Source organism: Ursus americanus, chromosome 29 (assembly GCF_024610735.1).
Source record: "Ursus americanus isolate L20-20 chromosome 29, mUrsAme1.1.p, whole genome shotgun sequence".
Taxonomy (NCBI): domain Eukaryota; kingdom Metazoa; phylum Chordata; class Mammalia; order Carnivora; family Ursidae; genus Ursus; species Ursus americanus.
In genome coordinates this window covers 26,796,870-26,816,471 of record NC_142155.1, presented here as the reverse complement: position 1 = coordinate 26,816,471, position 19,602 = coordinate 26,796,870, and the positions used below count along the sequence as shown (strand labels likewise).

General features: G+C 38.1%; 1 protein-coding gene across 1 annotated transcript in view; it reads right to left on the bottom strand.

Moving 5' to 3' along the window:
• The window catches only part of LOC123797371 (beta-defensin 112-like), a 115,997-nt gene extending 97,200 nt beyond the window's left edge, over positions 1-18,797 (bottom strand). Inside the window, exons 1-2 of the mRNA XM_087856933.1 lie at positions 18,791-18,797; positions 9,243-9,365 (exon numbers count right to left, since the gene is read on the bottom strand). Coding sequence (XP_087713059.1) covers positions 9,243-9,365; positions 18,791-18,797 — 130 coding nt within the window. The remainder of the gene's footprint in view (positions 1-9,242; positions 9,366-18,790) is intronic.
• Positions 18,798-19,602: the final 805 nt, after the last annotated feature.

Genomic DNA, 19,602 nt, shown 5'->3' with positions numbered 1-19,602 from the left:
CTCCCGAATACCTTAATTATTAACCTGTTCAAACCTCAGCACATTAAACTCTAGATCAGACACAAGAGAGTGCAAGTTCTTGACGAGGGCATGTCACCCACTCTGCTTGAAAGGGAAGCCAGGGGATGATTCTTGTTATGCTCTCCAAGGTGGCAAGCAGTGATACTGAGGATATCCACTCAGGAGACTGAATGATCTGTGAGGACTGACCACCTCTTACACACACATACAAACACACACGCACGCATACACACACTCCCACACTCACACCGTCTCCCTTTATTCAGGGCTCCAGGAGAGTCATTATGAACTTTCTGGGAAAGCAAGAAGAGAATGCAGAATAAAGGATTGGTAATGTATCTGGGAGATGGAATTAAGAAACTTTTCAGGGAGACCCTAGATTAGTTAGCCTATGTGCTGCAAGGGACTTTTTAAGTGTTTTGAGCTTAGAATATTAGATGTTTTTCATACTTTATTTTTACTTTCACAATATTCGTTAAAGATAATCTCTTTCATCACTATTTTTTAGACAAGGAAACTAGGACTCAGAGGAGACTTGCTCTAGATCAGCAAATAATAGCAAAACGGGAATTAAACAGTATCTAATCTTGTTTCCTTACAGAATTATCACGAATATTTAAAGTTGAAATCAATTATGTAATTAAAATTTATAATTACTGCAATTTGTATTTTTCTGAAGGTAGAAGAATCAGAATGCCCCAGAAACTCTATTTTCTAATGTCCTTCTCAATAGTAATAAGTACTTCACAAGCATTACTTTGCATATTTTTATATATCTTCACAGAAACTTCATGAAGGGCTGTGTTTTATAATTTTAAGGGTGAGGAAACTGAGACATTAAACACTTAGGAAACTCATCCATGTAAGTGGCAGGCAAAGTATCCAAATCTAGACCTACAGGACTCCAGAGACCAAGGTTTTCTCTATTCCATTCTTCAACTTCTCATAGACGTTTTTTTATCTATTGATATTCCTAGAGATAAGGATCCAGCAAAAATCATTTACTCTATTAGGACCATGTGCCAGGATTTGCACTGTAGGGAGTACTCCTAAAACATAATTTTGATATGCTGACATAATAAAGGGTTCAGTGTCTCATTGCCACCAAAGAATTAATATGAAGATTCTTTTCACGGCTTATCAAACCATTCACAGCTTCTCACGCTCCAGTTTACTCACACCCCATTTTGAACGAATAGGCCCACCCACAAGCCCCGCCCCTTGGTACAATTGATTGGATAAGGGATGTGTATCTGACTCAAGGGCAGCCAATCCATAGGCTTCCCATGGTCCCCTACCGTGGGTTCTGACAAGCTGAGCCAATCACATTTCTTTTTTTTTTTTTCCTTAAACTTAAGAACAGAGGGAAGGTGTAAAACAGCAGGAGACAAAGAATGCCTTATGAAGTAGTGGCATGGCATGTGGCGAATGCCAAGGCCCTCGAGATACATTCTAGGGTAAAACTCCCCACAGGAAATACATGAAAAAACGTTGCAGGTATGAAATACTGCACATTTTATGTTCTCTACTGCATACTTTCAGAGCATTCAATGATATTTTCCCCATATTGATTAAGAAAATAAGTTTTGAAGGCTCTATAGAAGTTGTTAAGCAGCTTTGGCATGTTTTCTCAACTAGCATCATTTAAGAATCTCTGTGAAATTAGGGGCGCCTGGGTGGCACAGCGGTTAAGCGTCTGCCTTCGGCTCAGGGCATGATCCCGGCCTTCTGGGATCGAGCCCCACATCAGGCTCCTCCGCTATGAGCCTGCTTCTTCCTCTCCCACTCCCCCTGCTTGTGTTCCCTCTCTTGCTGGCTGTCTCTATCTGTGTTAAATAAATAAATAAAATCTTAAAAAAAAAAAAAAAGAATCTCTGTGAAATTAAAAAAAATGGTAACAAATACATAGAGTTAATATTTACAGCTAAGTGATTGAAAATTCTTAAAAGAAAGGAAAGGGAAGACTTTTTGTTTCCAATATCCCATAATAAATATGAGTAATTTAATATTATTAAGAGATTTTAAGTTACACGTGCAAATGCACTTGATTTGCCAATCTCTGATTCTTTACATGGATTCAAGGGCAAAACTCCTTACACTGATTTCCTCTCCAGTGTAGTACAGAGGAAAACCCAAGGATTCCAAAGTCAGTCCTGGATCCAAATTGTCTGCTGATACTTATTAAGTATATGACTGCAGATGAGGAATATTCACTCTGGGCCCTATTTTACTCTTCTGTAAAAGGTAAGCTATATTAATTCATACTTGACCTCATTGTCATTGTGTGAGTTAAAGCATTACTGTGAATAGTATAATGTCCTTCTTTTAGTAGCTTCATGTTTTATCATATAAAATATTGTTATATTGTTATATATATATAACAAAATATTGTTATATTTATAATATATGTTATATACAATATATAAAGTATATATACATATCACTAAGGCTTATATGTTTTATCATATAAAATATTGTTATATATATAACAAGATATTGTTATATATATTATATATTATATATATATCACTAAGGCTTAAAAGTCATATGTATTCTATACAGAGTGTGGCTTTAATAGTTTGTGAAGAAAGTAGGTCTGACACATATTTAGGACATCAGTTGTCACACCTCTTCCTCCCATATTCGGTGATTTATAAAGCCAATGTATACTTAGGACATCACTTAATAAACTCTTAGAATTTTCCTAGAGTGATAAAGCAAGGGCTTTCAGAAATAAGTTCTCACAAATTCAGTACATCTCCAGAAATCTGATCAAAAGCTAACAAATTTGAATTTTCTACTTGTCATCTGATTCAGGTCTCATCAAATCTGTTGGGTTTTTGTTTTTGTGGGGGTTTTTTGGCTTCCCTAAGACCCCTGATCTGACTTCCAGACCTGTATACTTTCACACTTTTCTTATGAGGTCCCTGTTCTTATAAAAAGAACATGAGGTAAATGATATTACACTCCACTTGAAAACTTCAAGCATGAGCGTCCAGTCTCATGTTCCCCAAATGCAGCCAGGGGAAGCTGCTTTCACAACACGGTTTAATGCTTCATTACGGAGCCAGATGTGGGTGACAGCAGCGTTGCTCTTTGACAGTTCAAATAGCACATTTCTGAGAGAGTGTTTAATTCAGGACTACAAGTGGACAGAGCTATGCAGACCTCTTCAGCACCCTTATTATGGGTTTCAATTTTGTTGCTGATATTTTCCCCCTTTTTAATAGGTGAGGCAGCTGACAACTGAATTAGTACACTCTCCTTAGTATGCCAGTGGCTCATGACAATAGCCTAAGGGGGAAGATATAGATAACTGAGAAGTTTTCTCACTGTTGTGATATATTTTTTCATATGGTTAATAAGGCAATTGAAATGACATTCTGTCACAGTAGTATAATACCATGAATGTGTGATTTCCCTTGTGCTGCCACTAGGAGGAGATGCATTTTGTTTAATACTTTCCAAAACAGAAGTGGAAGAAGAAAAGGAATATGCTTAGAGAAGTGACAGTCTGCAAACTTGAAAGTCCGTAGTGTAATTAGACAGCAGTGGTACCTAATGCTAATGGGATTGGACTCTGTGCCAGGCGGGCTTGCTCTGGTGATGAAAAGGTAAAGTCAAAATAATAAAGAAAACTTAAGAACTTAAAATAGTTCTTTATCAAACAGCTTTAGAAGGTAGGAAAGCTAAACTGATGTGACTTTCTCTCCTTAAATAAAAACTGCCCCCCTCAATAAATGGGATTTTATAGATAGGACCACTTTAAGATCTTCCTTTGCCCTAAACCCTCTCACTAATACAGGCCCACATCAGATATTAAAATGTACTTACGTTCCACATTCGAGAAACCAAGTACATGCGTGTATAATGGTATGAGTTAAGTTACAGTTGACTAGTTGGTATAATAGTACATTTAGAAAACATTTAGCTAAACATAAATTAATTATAATTTTGCAATTTCTGTTTATATTTTGGAGTTGTGTAAGCTATTTTGCTATGTCCTTTATACGTTCATTAGCCCCTGAAAAATTCACAGATCCTATTATATCTTCTACATAAAACAACATCTTGAGAGACGTATTTTTCGGGATGGATCTGTCAAATGCCAGAAGATGAAAATTCTCATCTGTGGTGACAAAAAGGGTTTCCACTTGGTCTCATGACAGAGGCTCGTGAAACAATTTGAATATTGTGAGGATTATATCGTCAAATATTGGTATCAAATACATATTGTTTAGTAATACGCTCTTATATATGAAAGATTAATATATTACCAAATTAGCTTTATCCATCAAAATATCTGTTGGGGAAGCAAGGGGTGAACTAGTTATATAAGCAATAACCTAAAAAACTTATGTAAGTTACCTGAATGAAGAAGGATTGGAGGAGGTCTGTTACCCACATGTGTTCAACTTCAGCTCCTCAATATACTCACCTCCACCAAGTACTCTGCCTAATGAGCCATTTTCAGACCTACGAAAATAGACATGTGCCACCTGCTGCTATCATAGCTCATGTACTTCCCCTTTGAAGTTTAATATTCTATAAAACAGATACTCTCCTTCTCCAAAAGGTTGGATTTATTTTTTCATCTTGGTGAGAAACTCAAACTTCAGGAAACAGAGATCTAGTTCGAAAGCATATGCCACTTTTTAAAAAACTTCACAATTGTCAGCTTGCCTCTAAAATGTAGATTTTTGCTATCCTCACTCCAAAGGAGAAAAACAGTCACCATGATATAGGGTGGTTTCGCTAGAGGCACAGAACTAAGTAAGTGGTAGAATTACAACGAACATACATTGACATTACAACTTTACTTTCCATTGGCTCATGACCCTAGTAGGTAAAGAAGGGATGCACCCTATATTTGCACAATATGACCCCTTTTTTCTGCTTCCTTTCTTTAATTTTATTAATTTGTCCTCCTGACAAAATGGGATAAAATCCTAAATCATTAAAGAGAAAAAATTAGAGATTCTTGCTGATTTCTGTGAGTTGTGTATCAATGAGATCCAGAGTAGCTGACCCTGGCTTAAACCATTAGTAGACTGAAGCCCTGTGAGCTATAAACAGATGACTAAATTCAAATAGTTCTTTATGGATGTCAACATTTTGTGGGGACCCCCAAATGACAATTACTATAAGAAATAGGTAAGAAATGATGAAATTTTATATATTTTTTTATTTCTATTTTTTAGAGAGGGAGGTGGAAGGGACAGAGGGAGAGAGAATCGTAAGCATGCAGCCCAAGGTGGGGCTCAATCTCACAACCCTGAGATCATGACCTGAGCTGAAACCAAGAGTTCAACACTTAACTGACTGAGCCACCCAGGGCCCCAGAAACAATGAAATTTTAAAGTAGTTGAAGTAGTGACTAGTTCATTGATTTTATAACCTCACATATCTGATCTATTACTGTCCAATAGAAATAATTGGCCTGTACCCTAGTTCCTTCGAATTCCCATGAGTAACACATAAACTTGCCAGAGTAAGAGACCAAGAACCTTATAGTTGCTGGGACCTAAGAAGGGGAATCTAGGCAAGGCAACAATGTCTTAGAGAAAACAGTCTTAAATATTCAATTCAAGAAGCAGAGCAAGAACAGATGCTAAAGGGAAGTCTTAATAATTTTGGATAGTTCGGTCCAGATTATGAGGTTGGGAGGAAAAGTTTGCACTGGTGTTTCAAGGCCCCATATGTGACTATCAAACCTTTTTTTTTTTTTTCTCTCTCTGTTGGTCTAGCTGACTGAGACATAGTTCCTGAGTGCTTTTAGCTGATGGTGACTCAAGTCACACATCTCCCCATAGTCCAGCCGCATTGCACAGGAAAGAGGTTATATGGCAGGAATTGTAGACATGATTACTGAGGGTCTTTCTCATGCCTCTCAAATGCTTTCTTTTTTTTTTTAAGATTTTATTTCTTAATTTGAGAGCATAAGAGGGTGTGGCAGGCAGAGGGAGAAGCAGACTCCCCACTGAACAGGGAGCCTGACATGGGACTCGATCCCAGGACCCTGGAATCCCAGGATCCCTGAGCCAAAGGCAGACGCTTAACTGACTGAACCACTCAGACACCCTCTCAAATGGCTTCTGCTGCACTTTCTCATAAGCCAATTTGAAGAGGAGTTTGTATGTTCAGGAAACACATCACCTCCCTGCTTACACTACAGGACAGATTTGGAAAATACAAAGAATATACTTAGGCTCAGAATCATCTGCCTCAGATGAGTCAGGCAGAGCTAGTCGTTGGTAACATGATGCATATCATTATAAAAATAGGCTTTAGAACAAGTCAGATCTCCTTAGTACAATAAATTCAGAATTAATTATTTGTAAAATATAGAAACAAAATAATGTCCTTTAAATAGCATTGGACTATATCGTCCCAGTAGAAAATAATATCCACTCTGTTGAGCTGTGCTGGCTTATGGGTAACTTAAGAAGAAACTGCCTATAACCATTGGGTGAGTTGAACTAGAATAAAGTTTAATTCTTGCTGCCACTGTTAGGACAAGAATCCCCTACCCACATTTCAAGGCCAGTAAACCATGAGAAAAGGAGAACTACCATTAGTTTTCCAAGGCATGAAGGACAGGCCAAAGGTCAGGATTGCTTTCTCATATTGGGATGTCTGGAGTTCCACAAGGGAGAGGATTGAAGGCACCAGACATTGGAAACTTTAAGACAGCCTAAAGGACTTAGAATGTGGAAAATGAAGAAAAGGAGAAAAGTGGAAATCAGGTAGCATCCACTTACAGAAGAACTGCCACAACCTCCGACTGAGCTCAGTGTGCGTTTTTGAGAGGTTGAGAAATACCTCATAGAGCTTCCCCCTTCCTGATGGCCAGACTGAGGAGGTGTGGACAACCTCACGATGAACCACTCGGTGAAGAGACCACAACCAGGCAAACCCCTCCAGTGCAAGATTCGTAAAGATAATTTCCCATAATTGTTCTCCCTCCCAAGACAGCAATGGACACTGGCTTAAGAATATGCTATAGGATCCATGATCACACATGAGTGAATTTATTTGTAGATTCTTCTGCCTGGGCAAAGCAGACCTCAGGGCAGCCTTTCCCCTGTTTCTTTTGAGTCATTTGGCTTTTGCCAAGGTAACGTAGGCCTGGAACAGCAACTTCGCACATGTCTGGATGAGCACCTGTATGGAACTTAAGAAAGAGGCAGCAGAAAAAGGTTTCCCAACATCTATTACTCAAAAGTAACAATGTTTCCAAGAGGGAGAAGATTAGATTCTATGTGTTAAGTGTGATTTGAGCATTTTGGTTCACTCCCACATTGCTTCAACTTCTTCCTAGGACACAGAGATACCCAATAGGAGCTGTTGCTCTGGTAGTTAACATGTGGTCTCTATTTTATATGAAGCAATTTAATAACCACAGGAGCTTAGTATAACTGCACACGAAACCAGGGGTGAAATAAATACAATTGAGGAAACTGATTTTTTTAAAGGTATTTTTGGTGCATAGTCAAAGGCCATTAATAAATTTACTAGGACATCTTTTTTACAAAATGCTTTAACATACATTTTAAAATATACAAGCGTTTAACAACCAGAATCTGAGCAGAAGAAAAATACCCAGGGAAATGTCCAGTTTCTTCTTAGAGTCTGAATCAGAATATCTCATTTGGTGCTTTTTGCATCTTGTTATAGGTTGAGTGGAAATAAAGGAATCTTTAGTAATTATTGCTTTAGTATATTGATAATCCTCACCTGTTCTTCTCAAACTCTATTCTGAACCTCCATTCACCTCCCCTACCCTGGCCCCTACCTGCAGTCTCCAATACCTAGAACGTTAGAATAGCTATTATTAACAGACATTTGATTATCGTCCACCCACCACTGCCCATTCCAAGTAACACCCCTCCCGTTAACTCTTGTCACCAGTTTGTGAGCTCCAGAGCGGTGACTTTCATCTATCTATGCTATACCTACAAGTGAAACCCGCCTGGATCCTAAAGCCGTGGACCCAAATATAAAGAAAGAAGACCCGGAAAGAGAAGGAGTTCTCAGGAGACTAAGCGAGAGGAAGTTTGCTCAGGGCACAAGAATGTAGCAAGGGGCTTGCCTCCCCTCCTCTCCAGAGCACTGGTACAAAGGGCATTCTCTGAGACTTGTCCATTTTCCATTTTCTTGAGAAACTCTGAACTAAATGTCACCGAACTTTGTAATGGTCTTAAGATCCTGCAGACCTGATTTCTGAAAATTGCCAATCCATTTTCTCCTTCTGAGAAGGATGCCTCGGGAAGTTATTTTCAACCCTTAAATTTTTCTTAGAACAAAAAGAATTAGCTTGTTGTTAAGAACAAAATCATTAAGTGTTCCAGTCTCCTCTGTGCAGTACGTAACCTAAGGACAGAACAAATTCTTGCCCTCAAGGATCTTACAATCTCTCAAAACACTGTGCATTAGCATTTTAATAGTGCGATAATTCTGTGATGCTGTTGGAAATGCCTTACTTAAATGGGCACAACAGCTACATTTTCTTCTAATGAAGATTCATTGGCGCTATGGATTAGCATTTGACAGTGGAAAGTGGCTATTAACGTTGATGTATGTGAATACACCCACATATAGTGGCCAAGTCTCCACAGAGTACATTTTCTAAGGTATAAAAACAGGAGGGTGGAGGGAGTACGTGAGGAGAGGCCATCTCCAGGCTCTATTTACAACAGTTGGTCTGTTTGGAATGACAGGACAGTGCAAGGTGGGTCCGGACCTCGGGCATACGTGGAACCTCAAACTTGTTTGACCAGGGACTACTCTTCTTAAAACTCTCCCTTCGGTATCAGAAAAAAGAAAACGGTCCTGTTCTGGAAATTTTCTTTTTCGTCATCCAGATTTTTGGCAATAGAAGTACTAATCTCATGTTGTTTTTCGATAATGATAATAATGCCAGTGCTGGGGGCGCCGGGGTGGCTCAGTCGGTTAAGTGTCTGCTTTCGGGCACCAGTCACGATCTCAGGGTCCCCTGCTCGGCAGGATCCCGCTTCTCCCTCTCCTCCCCACTTGTGCTCTCTCTCGCTATCTCTCTCTCTCAAATAAATAAATAAAATCTTCAAAAAGAATAATGCTAGTGCTGCTAATAAGGGCTATGATTCATAGGACTGTTATATGTGCAGGTGGAACTGTCTATATGAAAGTCCATTTCATTTTCCTAGCAACCCTAAAAGTGTTATTGTTGCCCAAGATTTTACAACGGATAGCTGCGAGTCCCGGATTCTTGCTTCGCTTTGTGCCAAACTCAACATTTCTGCTCCTTTCACTGCACTGTAAGGCTAACATCAGTCCGAACATCACTAGAGTAAGCAGTCTCTCAGCTACACAAACAGAGCCACACATATTTACAGACATATATAAGAACTTTACGGACAAAAAGGCTCTCATTGCTTCGACCTCCCTAAGAACATTTGTATTCCCCAGAAACATTTGAAGATCAAGATTCCCAATACCATACAGATATATCAAATGCCAAGGAATACAAGATTCCCTTTTCAGAGACACTGACTCTGAGACCTCGTGCCTCCCTGATTTATCCCAGATTTAGAAACAGGGACAGCACCCGAGCAAAACTCCTCCATTCTGGAATGCTGTATTGCCAGCCAAACCTTCCAACCCCCTGGACACTGGCTTCAGTTTCAACGATGGAGTTCTTTTGTTTGTTGTTTCTTTGCTTGTCTTTTTTTATTTTTACTTGCTTTGATGTCTATAATCCTGCTGATCCACGCAGGTGACCAAACTTTCATCCGTAATCTGTAGCATTCAAATTAAAGGAATGGTTTATAGATTCTAGGATTTTCTGAGCACCTCACATAAATCCTTCCTAGGCCCCTCATGAACAGATAAAGCCAGGAGCAGAGGATGAAGTTAAATTGATCCCAATCAATGTACCACAAAGCATCAAATTGCATTCATGGCCAGGCAACAAACAAACAAAGATCTGTTCCTCCCCATTTTAAAAACGAATCTTGTTTTCATCAGCCTTTATTTTTTTTTCCTTAGTGCTACTTGATCACAAGTTAGTGTTTCTTAGCAGGTCTATAGATTCATGGGAGTCGTTTGTCCTTCATTAGGTGAAAAACAAGCTTTTACGTTTCCACAGAATTTAGTTTCTTGCTCCCTTCCACCGAACACTTCTAGAATGCTTACACTCTGCTACACTAAGAACAAATATCATCTTTTTATATGTAGCAAAATTCTATATCTCTTTAAATAAAACAGATAGAATGAAAATAAGTGCACTTTTCCCCAGTCACATTAAACAGAAAGGTTAAGCTCCTACTGACAGGAAAGATGTATTTGCAAGTGATTAGTTATATTTCTATCATAGTGCTTGTCTGTGTTCTTCCTTTGATGTTTAAACAAAGCTCTTGAACACGCTGGGTTGTATGCTCTGATGTTGATTTATAGGTAGAAGTGAATTCCAAACACTAAGCCAGTAGGTAGGCTCTAATAAAAGGCACAGACTTTCCCCCTGCTGGTTAGTGTGTGACTAAGCGCTATTGTTCCAGGGCCCCAATCTGTCAAGACAGGTGTAAGGAGGGGGAGTCCTTCAGGCACAAAAACCCGAGCTATCCACAGAGGGCCACATTCTGCTCTATGGGATTGCTGAGTTTTAAATCCTTAGAAGACAAATAAACTCTGTGTGTGTGTGTATGTGTGTGTGTGTGTGTGTGTGTGTGTGTGTGTGTGTTTTCTTTAAACTCTTTTTCTCCTCAACAGCAATGTGGACACATCTTCATTGACAAGTAAGCTGTACCTAGAAGGAAGAAGCTGAAGGTAATCAGGCAGTCAGATGGCAGGTGAAATTCAGGCTAGGCACTGCCAGTCCTAAAGCAAGGACATCAGAAAGAATGGTAGAGCATCTTCCACAGGCTGATCTGTGCCTAACTGGCTGACATCTCTCAGTGTGCTGGAGGAGTGGGATCCAGGCAGCATCCCGGGTAGCTCAGTGAAGCTATCTGCTTGAGCCACAAAAGGAGGAAAAATGAATGTAATAGAGATCTTTGGTTAAATTAACAAAGGCATCCCCATCTGGCCAAGCCCAGGGAGGTGTGAATTACCATAGTCATAAAACGAGGGCGTGTGTAACACCTCACTCCGCCAACTTCATGATCTCGACACACGTGAAAGGCACAGGGCCACACCATCATCTGAAGAACGAAAGAGCAACTCGCTCTTCGGTGTTGCTGGAAGTGCTTCATTTTCACCCGGATATTTTGCAGTACGTTTTTCAAATAATGGACTGCAATTTCTACTTTACATCCAGTCTATTTGGGGACCGTCTAGATAAAAGCCCCAAAATATAATGAATGTAACCTCCTTGAGGGAATAGATCTTAAAAACAAGCAATCTAAAAGCACCAGCAGGTATTGCTTTTATAAAAGAAATCAATAGATATGTTGCAAAAAATATGTGAAAAATAGAAAATTTACAATGATGCCATAAGCTACAGTTAACCACTTTTATATTTGCTTCCAAATCTTTTCACATGATTGGCATAGGAATATATCAACATATAGATGTAGATATCTATATTTACATATAGATATGTATACACAGGGATCTTCACACATACACATACATGTATGAATACATATCTACAAATACAGGGTATATATATCCTGTTTTATAATTTCCTTTTTCTGCTTATCTTTTATCGTAAATACATTCCCTCTAATTTACCACTTCATTTTAGTGGTGAAAGATTCTCAATAATTGAAAGTTTAGATTTTTCTACAAACCTTACTATTGTAAACCTATTGGAAACAAATTTAAATGCAGAGGATTTAAATATTTGCTTTCTGAATTAGCAAATGCATGAAAAATGGACATCCATTAGCGCACACTCATTTTTCTCGGTGCTCATTTTATCCTTCAGATATACTTAGTATATTTTTCCCTGAATGATAACCCACTCAAAATTAGAAATTATGACTTTAGACTTAGAAAGAAAAACTTCCGTTGCTCCTAATTTGCTCTAAGGAGTTAGACCAAATTGCATACTAACCCTAATTTTCTTATATATGAACTGTAAGAGTGGGAAGAACTGGTATACACCCTTGACTTCACTCCAAGAGGTGAGGAAATCTTTTAAAAAAATCTAAGAATCATAGGACACTCTAATTAAGTCTTCTTAAAAATTGATGTTTGAAGGCGCCTGAGTGGCTCAGTCAGTTAGGCGTCTGCCTTTGGCTTAGGTCATGATCCCAGGGTCTTGGAATTGAGTTCCACATCGGTCTCCCTGCTCAGCAGGAAGTCTGCTCTCCCTCTATCCTTCTTCTGCTTGTTCTCTCTCTCTTTCTCTCTCACTATCTCTCAAATAATAATAAAAAAAATCTTTAAAAAAGTTTGATATTTGGATATCTCTAATCAACACACTTTTCATAATTTTTAGTTCAATATGTATCTACACCTAGTTCCTAATCTCATAATGATGAACTAAAAGCATTTGTTGCTTATGTCTACTATTCCGTGTGTCAATATTTATGACTATTAGGTTAAGATTCCATTTGTCACCTGCCCACATGTGTTTTGATTCTTTACTAATGGATGCTACATTCCTCTTCTTAGTCATCTTTTTTTTTTTTTTTAAAAATTGTATTCTCTAATTCAAGGATGAACAAGCAATGGCTCAAGGGCCAAACATGACTGGTTTCCTGCCTTTGTACAGTCTTCAAGCCAAAAATAGTTTTTACTTTTTTAAAGTGTTCTAAAAAAAAATAAAGAATATGCCACACTGACCATGTGTGGTCAACAAATCCTAAAATATTTACTATCTGGCCTTTTACAGAAAAAGAAAGCTGACCCCGCACTCTAATTGCATCAGCAATCTAGGCTAACACTAGATTTTTCCGAAGAGATTCTTAGAAATACCAATTTGCTGGTATTAATTGTGATGATGAGGTTGGTGTTGGAAGGAAATGAGGATGGGTATGGCATTCTGTATTCAACTAAGTTTAGGAAGCCCCAAATTAAATGAAATTAACCCATTTGTGTTATTATAGCATGTCTTAGTTTTTTTAATATACTAATATGCATTCTGAATCTCCCAAAGTGAGAACACTATGCAACAAAATGCATTGTTGCTCAATCTTACTGATGTGGATGTTTTGTTTTATAGAGATGGTGTCTAGTGAAAATTTGCTGAGGCACATTCTTTGAAATAAGGAGGAAAAGACATCAAAAGTAAAGGGAGGGCATGATAAATTTATTTTCAGCATAGTAATAAATTCTTATTATATTCACCCTATTCTTTTTTCAGGCTAATGAGGTTAACACGTTTTCAAGATGACAGCTGTACCTACACAGGAATTCAGACTCATTCAGATATTCCAGGATCATTTTCTAATCTCCACTTTCTAATACTGATGATCAGAATTTGAGGGCAGAGTAAGGATGGCAAGTAGGAATATTTTTATGTTGAATTATGAATGTAAGTGCTTGCTCTTTTCATTGTAAGTCAGTTTCCACATACTGTTAGATATAACATTTGATCCATCTAGTTCAATTATCCACCAGCAGATCTGGGAGGGGATGGACTAATTTAACGACACAGAAAATTTAATTACAAATAAGAGAAGGTAGAGGATGAAGTGTTACCTTTTCTAGTTCTCAGCTGTCTGCTATGTGGCCACATCGTGGATGCATGTTTTCTATTTATCAGCTTTGTTTACACATTATTGACCTTCAAAGCCTACACCTACTCTCGGACTGTTTTGCTCTAATTACCACATGTTACATTTGTCCATCTAGACATAAATATTGATGTTCACATTTGGTTCCACCCTTGGCATACACACCATCGGAATATTTTAGGCAAGCTGTAAAACCTTACAGATAAAGCCATGCCGGACAACGTGAAAACATTGTTCAATAATTTCCCTTACAGATTTTTAAAAACCGATTCTGTGCCCATTAACTCCTCAGTTATTAGTATTTCACATTCTTCAAGTCAGGCAGTGGGACTAGAGGACCTCTAGAATTTATTCTGGAACTATAATTAGAGGCTGCTTTTGGCACCTGTTGTATATAATCAAATACTTTACATTATTTAACCAAGCTTTCCATATATTCCTCTGCTTTCACAAACCCTCACATGCTCTGAAAGGTCCTCAAATCCAAGTCTTCAAAAGAAAAAAAAAAAAAAAGCAGCCAGTTCCTATTTTATAGGGTAAGGAGATGGCATTTAACATTTCTTCTATTGCCCAACTATTTTAACCAGCCTTTTCTACCTCACTGTTTTGATGTGGTCTCTATGATCTTTGATCATAAGGCACAAAAATTATTTTGCACAACTCCCAAAAGAGCTTCAAAGATGAGAATGAAAGGTAGAAAAGAAAATTGAATAACCAAAATTATCCTTGAGTATATCTATCAATTTAACAAATATATCATTGAAAAATGAAACCAAATTGTTCTGACATCCTTTGTAACACCCCACTCGACACTACACAACCACACTGAGGCAAGGCCCTTGTGATATTGTAATTTATAATAAGATATATATATTTGGTGTTTGTCCCCATTTCTGGCACAGAGCTCTCTGGAATTTCCTGAGTGACGAGAGAGATAAGGTATCTTTTGTTGGGTCAATGAGGTGACATTTGTAAAGCACCTAATGATGGGAGTTGGTTGCCAGTGGAGCCAGTATGTTATTGGAGGTTTGGGGCTTTCAACCCCACTGGATCCCTGGGGAGAAGGTGGAGGGTGAAGATTGAATTCAGTTGCCACTAGCCAGTGATTTAATCAATCATGCCTATGTAACGAAGCCCTCACAAAAACCCAAAAAGGATGGGTTTTGGAAAGTTTCTTGGTGGGGAACATGTGGAAGTGCTGGGGGAGCTGGAGAAGCTCCACGCCCATCCCATCCCTTGCCCTGTGCATCTCTTCCATCTGGCTATTCCTTAGTTATATGCTTTTAAATAAACCAGTAATCCAGTGAGTAAACAGGTTTCCTGAGTTCTGTGAGCCACTCTAGCAACCTAATCAAACCCAAGGAGGGGATTGTTGGAACCTCTGATTTATAACCAACTGTCAGAAGCACAGTCTGAGCTTGCATTTGGCCCCCAAAGTGGAGAGTGGTCTTGAGGAACTGAGCATTTACCTGTGGAATCCGATGCTATCCCTGGGTAGACAGTGTCAGAATTGAGTTGAATTGTAGGACATTCCTGAACACTGCTTGCTGGTGCGGGGGGATAGAGCTCCCTCTCGAGGTGAAATTGAGTACTCAGAACCCAAATAGCATTGTAAAAAAATTGATATATAAAACTATGCAAACCTGGGATTTAATGTGCTCCTTAAATAATAGCATTGTATCTTTGAGGTACCATCAAAGACCTAAACAATCTCGGGATCTAATGTTTTCAGTTTTTAAAAGGGCTCACCAACTAAGAAGTACCTTGGCCACTGGTAATAGTTGGATCCTTCATCTTAACTAGGATAGATTCAACTACAGGAGGCTATAATTATGTCCCTACTGAAGAACTCTTCTTCTAGACTCATATATCCAACTCAGTCACCTCAAATTCACATCCTAGCTCCTGCTTACCTGCTGTGTGATCTCTTATAAAGTAACTTATCCCTTGAAAGCTCAGTTTCTGTATCTGTAAAATGGGAGAGACAATGCTCCTTGTTTCATAGATTACTTGGAAGTATTAAATGTGAATGTTCATGGAAAGCATTCAGATGATTGTGCATGACATTCCCTTACTGCTCAATTTATACATTTTCCCCTTGGAACCTGCTCCTTCCCTTAAGTTCCTTATTCTGGTAAATACCTACATGATGTAACCAATTACTCTACCCAGAGATCGAAGATTTGATTCTTTTTCTTCTTCATCAGCTATTACAATCTGTCAGCATGCCTGGTCCAACCCATAGCTTCCACGTCACTAAACTACTGCCTCTCCTCCCCACTTCTATTGCTACTGCAGACCCTCATGATTTCCTCTAGGATTTCTTAATGGTACTCACATTATTTTCCCAACCTTCTGTCTCAACTCCCTCCAGGACAATCTGTTGTTTCAGTCATATGTTGGAACTCTTAACTGATCCCCAGCTCCAAGCTTTTCATGGATCCTTGTTGACTACAAAATAAAAACAAACTCCAGCCCATCAAGCAAGGCTTTTGATGATCCAACTCTAGCTACAAATTTTCTTTGCCACCATATTCCAGCAATGCCAACTCTGTATAATTTCTGCAACATGCTGTACTATTCATTCATTAAACATTATAATTTTCTTTTTGTTAAAGAATACCTTCAATACCCCCCGGTCATTTTTTATATTTCATGTCCCAGCTTAATTTTCTCTTTTTTACCAAAACATCAGTGACATCTTCAATCTTGTACTCTCTCTTATTACTCACAGAAAGTTAATTAATCTGTCCCTTGTGCAAAACTAAGCTTCATTAATACATTTATGATAGTGGTTATCACATCATTTAAAAATGATACATTTTATGTCTGTTTTTTTCTGAATTCCTTGATAAGAGATATGTCCACAGAGACTAGTTCAATACCTAATACACAGAAAGGAAACACAATGCCATGTAGATGGAGTATGAAAATAAAATGTGTTTAGTTAAAAAAGTTTTGTTCTAGATAGTTCTATCTGTATGTGTCGAGGATTTTTTCTCCTTCTTGTTTCTTCTAGTAAAAATGAATTCTAGTATTGGATTCCCTATAAAGTCATTTTTGTATGGTACTTATTTAGAATTTCAGCTTACTTTACTGAAATTTGGGTTAACTTATACCTTTTGTTTCTAACCTCAAATCAGGTTCATTCTTTCCCTATGCTGTTTTATGACATCAGTCAAAATAGAAAGAATATGTTGGACTAGATGAGATCCATCAGCTCTATTTTTATAGGTGTATCTATCAGTCAGGGTTCCACCAGGCAAACAGAACTGATATTATATATATCCATATATGTACAGGGATCTTTCTTTCTTTCTTTCTTTCTTTCTTTCTTTCTTTCTTTCTCTCTCTCTCTCTTTTTTTCTTTTTTGCAAGGAATTGACCTATATTCTTGTAGGACAAGTTACACAAGTCCAAAATTCATAGGGCAGGCTGTCAAGCAGGGTGGGTTGGAACCTCTTGTGTATGAGCTGACACTGCAGCCCACAGGCAGAATTTCTTCTTCCTCAGGGAAATCTCAGTTCTGGTCTTAGAGTCCTTCTACTGATTGGGTCAGGCCACTCAGATTATCAAGGATAATCTCTTCATAAAGTCAACTGATTATAAATGTTAATCACATTTACAGAACACCGTTACTGAAACACTATTTAACTAAGTAACTGGAAACTATAGCGGACTCAAGCTCACACATAAAACTGACTGTGGCAATGGGAAATCCCTTTTTCAGAATGCCGTACCAGAATTTCATCCTAGGACTTCTTAAAAAAAAAAAAGGAGAAATCCAAGTATAATAACTCATTAAACATCAATAACACTTACAGTTTAAATTCACAGAATAACACTAATAACGCTACCTTATAATTCCAGAGTTTTAAGAAAATTTGCCTTTTCATCAGATGCTCTTTTTTTTTTTAAGTGTTCTTAGAAATACCTTCACTGATTTTATTCATCCTCAGATACCCTGTATAAGTTAGTGCATGACTTCCTCCTTCTTCTGGCCTACAAATGTGTGAAGCAAGCTTCTCAGGCCATTAACACCGCAAAATCAACATTGGTAGGGAGGAAAAGGGGGATAAGCAGCAGACTTTGCATTTCTTAATTAAAGATACTACTAATTAAATGATGACTCCCTGCACAGTCTCCACAATTCAGAACAGCGAAGACATTGAATGCAAAAGACACTGCCTGCCCCAAAGAATAAAATACATTTAGAGAAAAGGAAGGTGTTACTTTTTCTCTCTCTTTTTTAGGTTATATACTTATGTCATCTATACCAAATAATTCAGTGTAATATTGTTGATAAATGTGTTGCAGACCTTTTTTTTTAATATAGCGAGAATATTTTGTTTTAGGATTCTATGATAATTTATGTTTCTACCTTTTTTCTCAAGATTTTATTTATTTTTTTGGTAGAGAGAGAGCACAAGTAGGCAGAGAGGCGGACAGAGGCAGAGGGAGAAGCAGACTCCCCACTGAGCAGAGAGCCCTACAGGAACATGGGGCTCAATCCCAGGCCCCTGGGATCATGACCTGAGCCGAAGGCAGACGCTTAGCTGACTGAGCCACCCAGGCGCCCTATGTTTCTATTTTTCAGACAAATGAACCATGCAAATGGTTCCACCCCAGTAATATTATTATCCAAAATTCTTTAGCTTAATGGAATGACACTGACTTTTTAATTTTTATAAGTATACTACATAATTTTTACAAACTTCACTTAAATTCATGACAAAACATACCCATCGGTCTATTATTATATCAAAGGCTTCCTATTTATTCCTAAATCCAAAATCAATCCTATATCGTATTAATTTTAAAATTCCAAATTCTGAACTAGTATTTTCTGACTTCACTCTGACTACCAGGGCAGTATTTTCCCCTGTCAATTCTGAAATATGAAATGAGAAATCTGCTTTTATTAATCTAGTTAGAGGAATGAACTTCAGACTTCTAAAACGCAGCAAAGAAATTGAGTCAGGCAGGAAAAAAAAATAATGAGAAAGTTAGGATGCCTTAGCGAGCAGGCAGAGTCATTTTATGTAGAGGTTTCCCTCAAGCAACTAAATCGAGCCCAAACAAGCCTATTTCTCTGAAACTTGCTTTACCCGCCATTCCGTCGCAAAATACATTGTAATAATATCATAAAACAGCTTGAGACGAAGAAGGATTCTGATTGACTGTTCAACATTCCAAAAGGGTAGATTAATATCTGTGAATCTCACAGCTGAAGCATTTTAATGCAAACTTGCAGTTTGTGGGAATTGAATCTGTCCGCCAAAATCATTTATTTATATATAGAAAATGGGGGGGAAATAGACATTTCATAATAGCAATGAGTCCAGGGGATGCTGTTATCATGAGCTAATCACATCCCATGGGCATGATAGCAGTCAGCTGTGTCCCCTGTCTTGTATTGCTCCAGAGGAATGATTATCTCATGATAATAACCCTTATCGTGGCTTAGTGGGTAATAAAAAAAATAACTTTCTTCCCAAGTTCTTGGGTATTTATTTATCAGCTAACTTTTTCCCTCTCGAGTTCTGTTCATATGTTACTTCCTGCTTAGGAAACAAAAAGAAATTCTGTGTTCTGATATTTTCTGTTGGCAAAGTGCAAAAAAAAAAAAAAGTGTGACTGTATTGATCTGGCTGTGAAAGACCAACACTGCAGACAAGCTCTCATCTTCTGAGACCACTGTGCGAAAGAGCCATACTTGCATTGACATTTTATAGGATGTCTAGACTAGCTAATCCACTTTGGAGAAACAAATGTATTTTGTAGCATGGAAACAGTAAGAGAAACAGATGCTTATACAACAACACACTTGTTTTTCTGCTACAACGCACAACCATCCGATACGTACATTTAATTGGAGCTCACACACCACGCAACTTAAAATGTGGTTGTTCGATTTAGA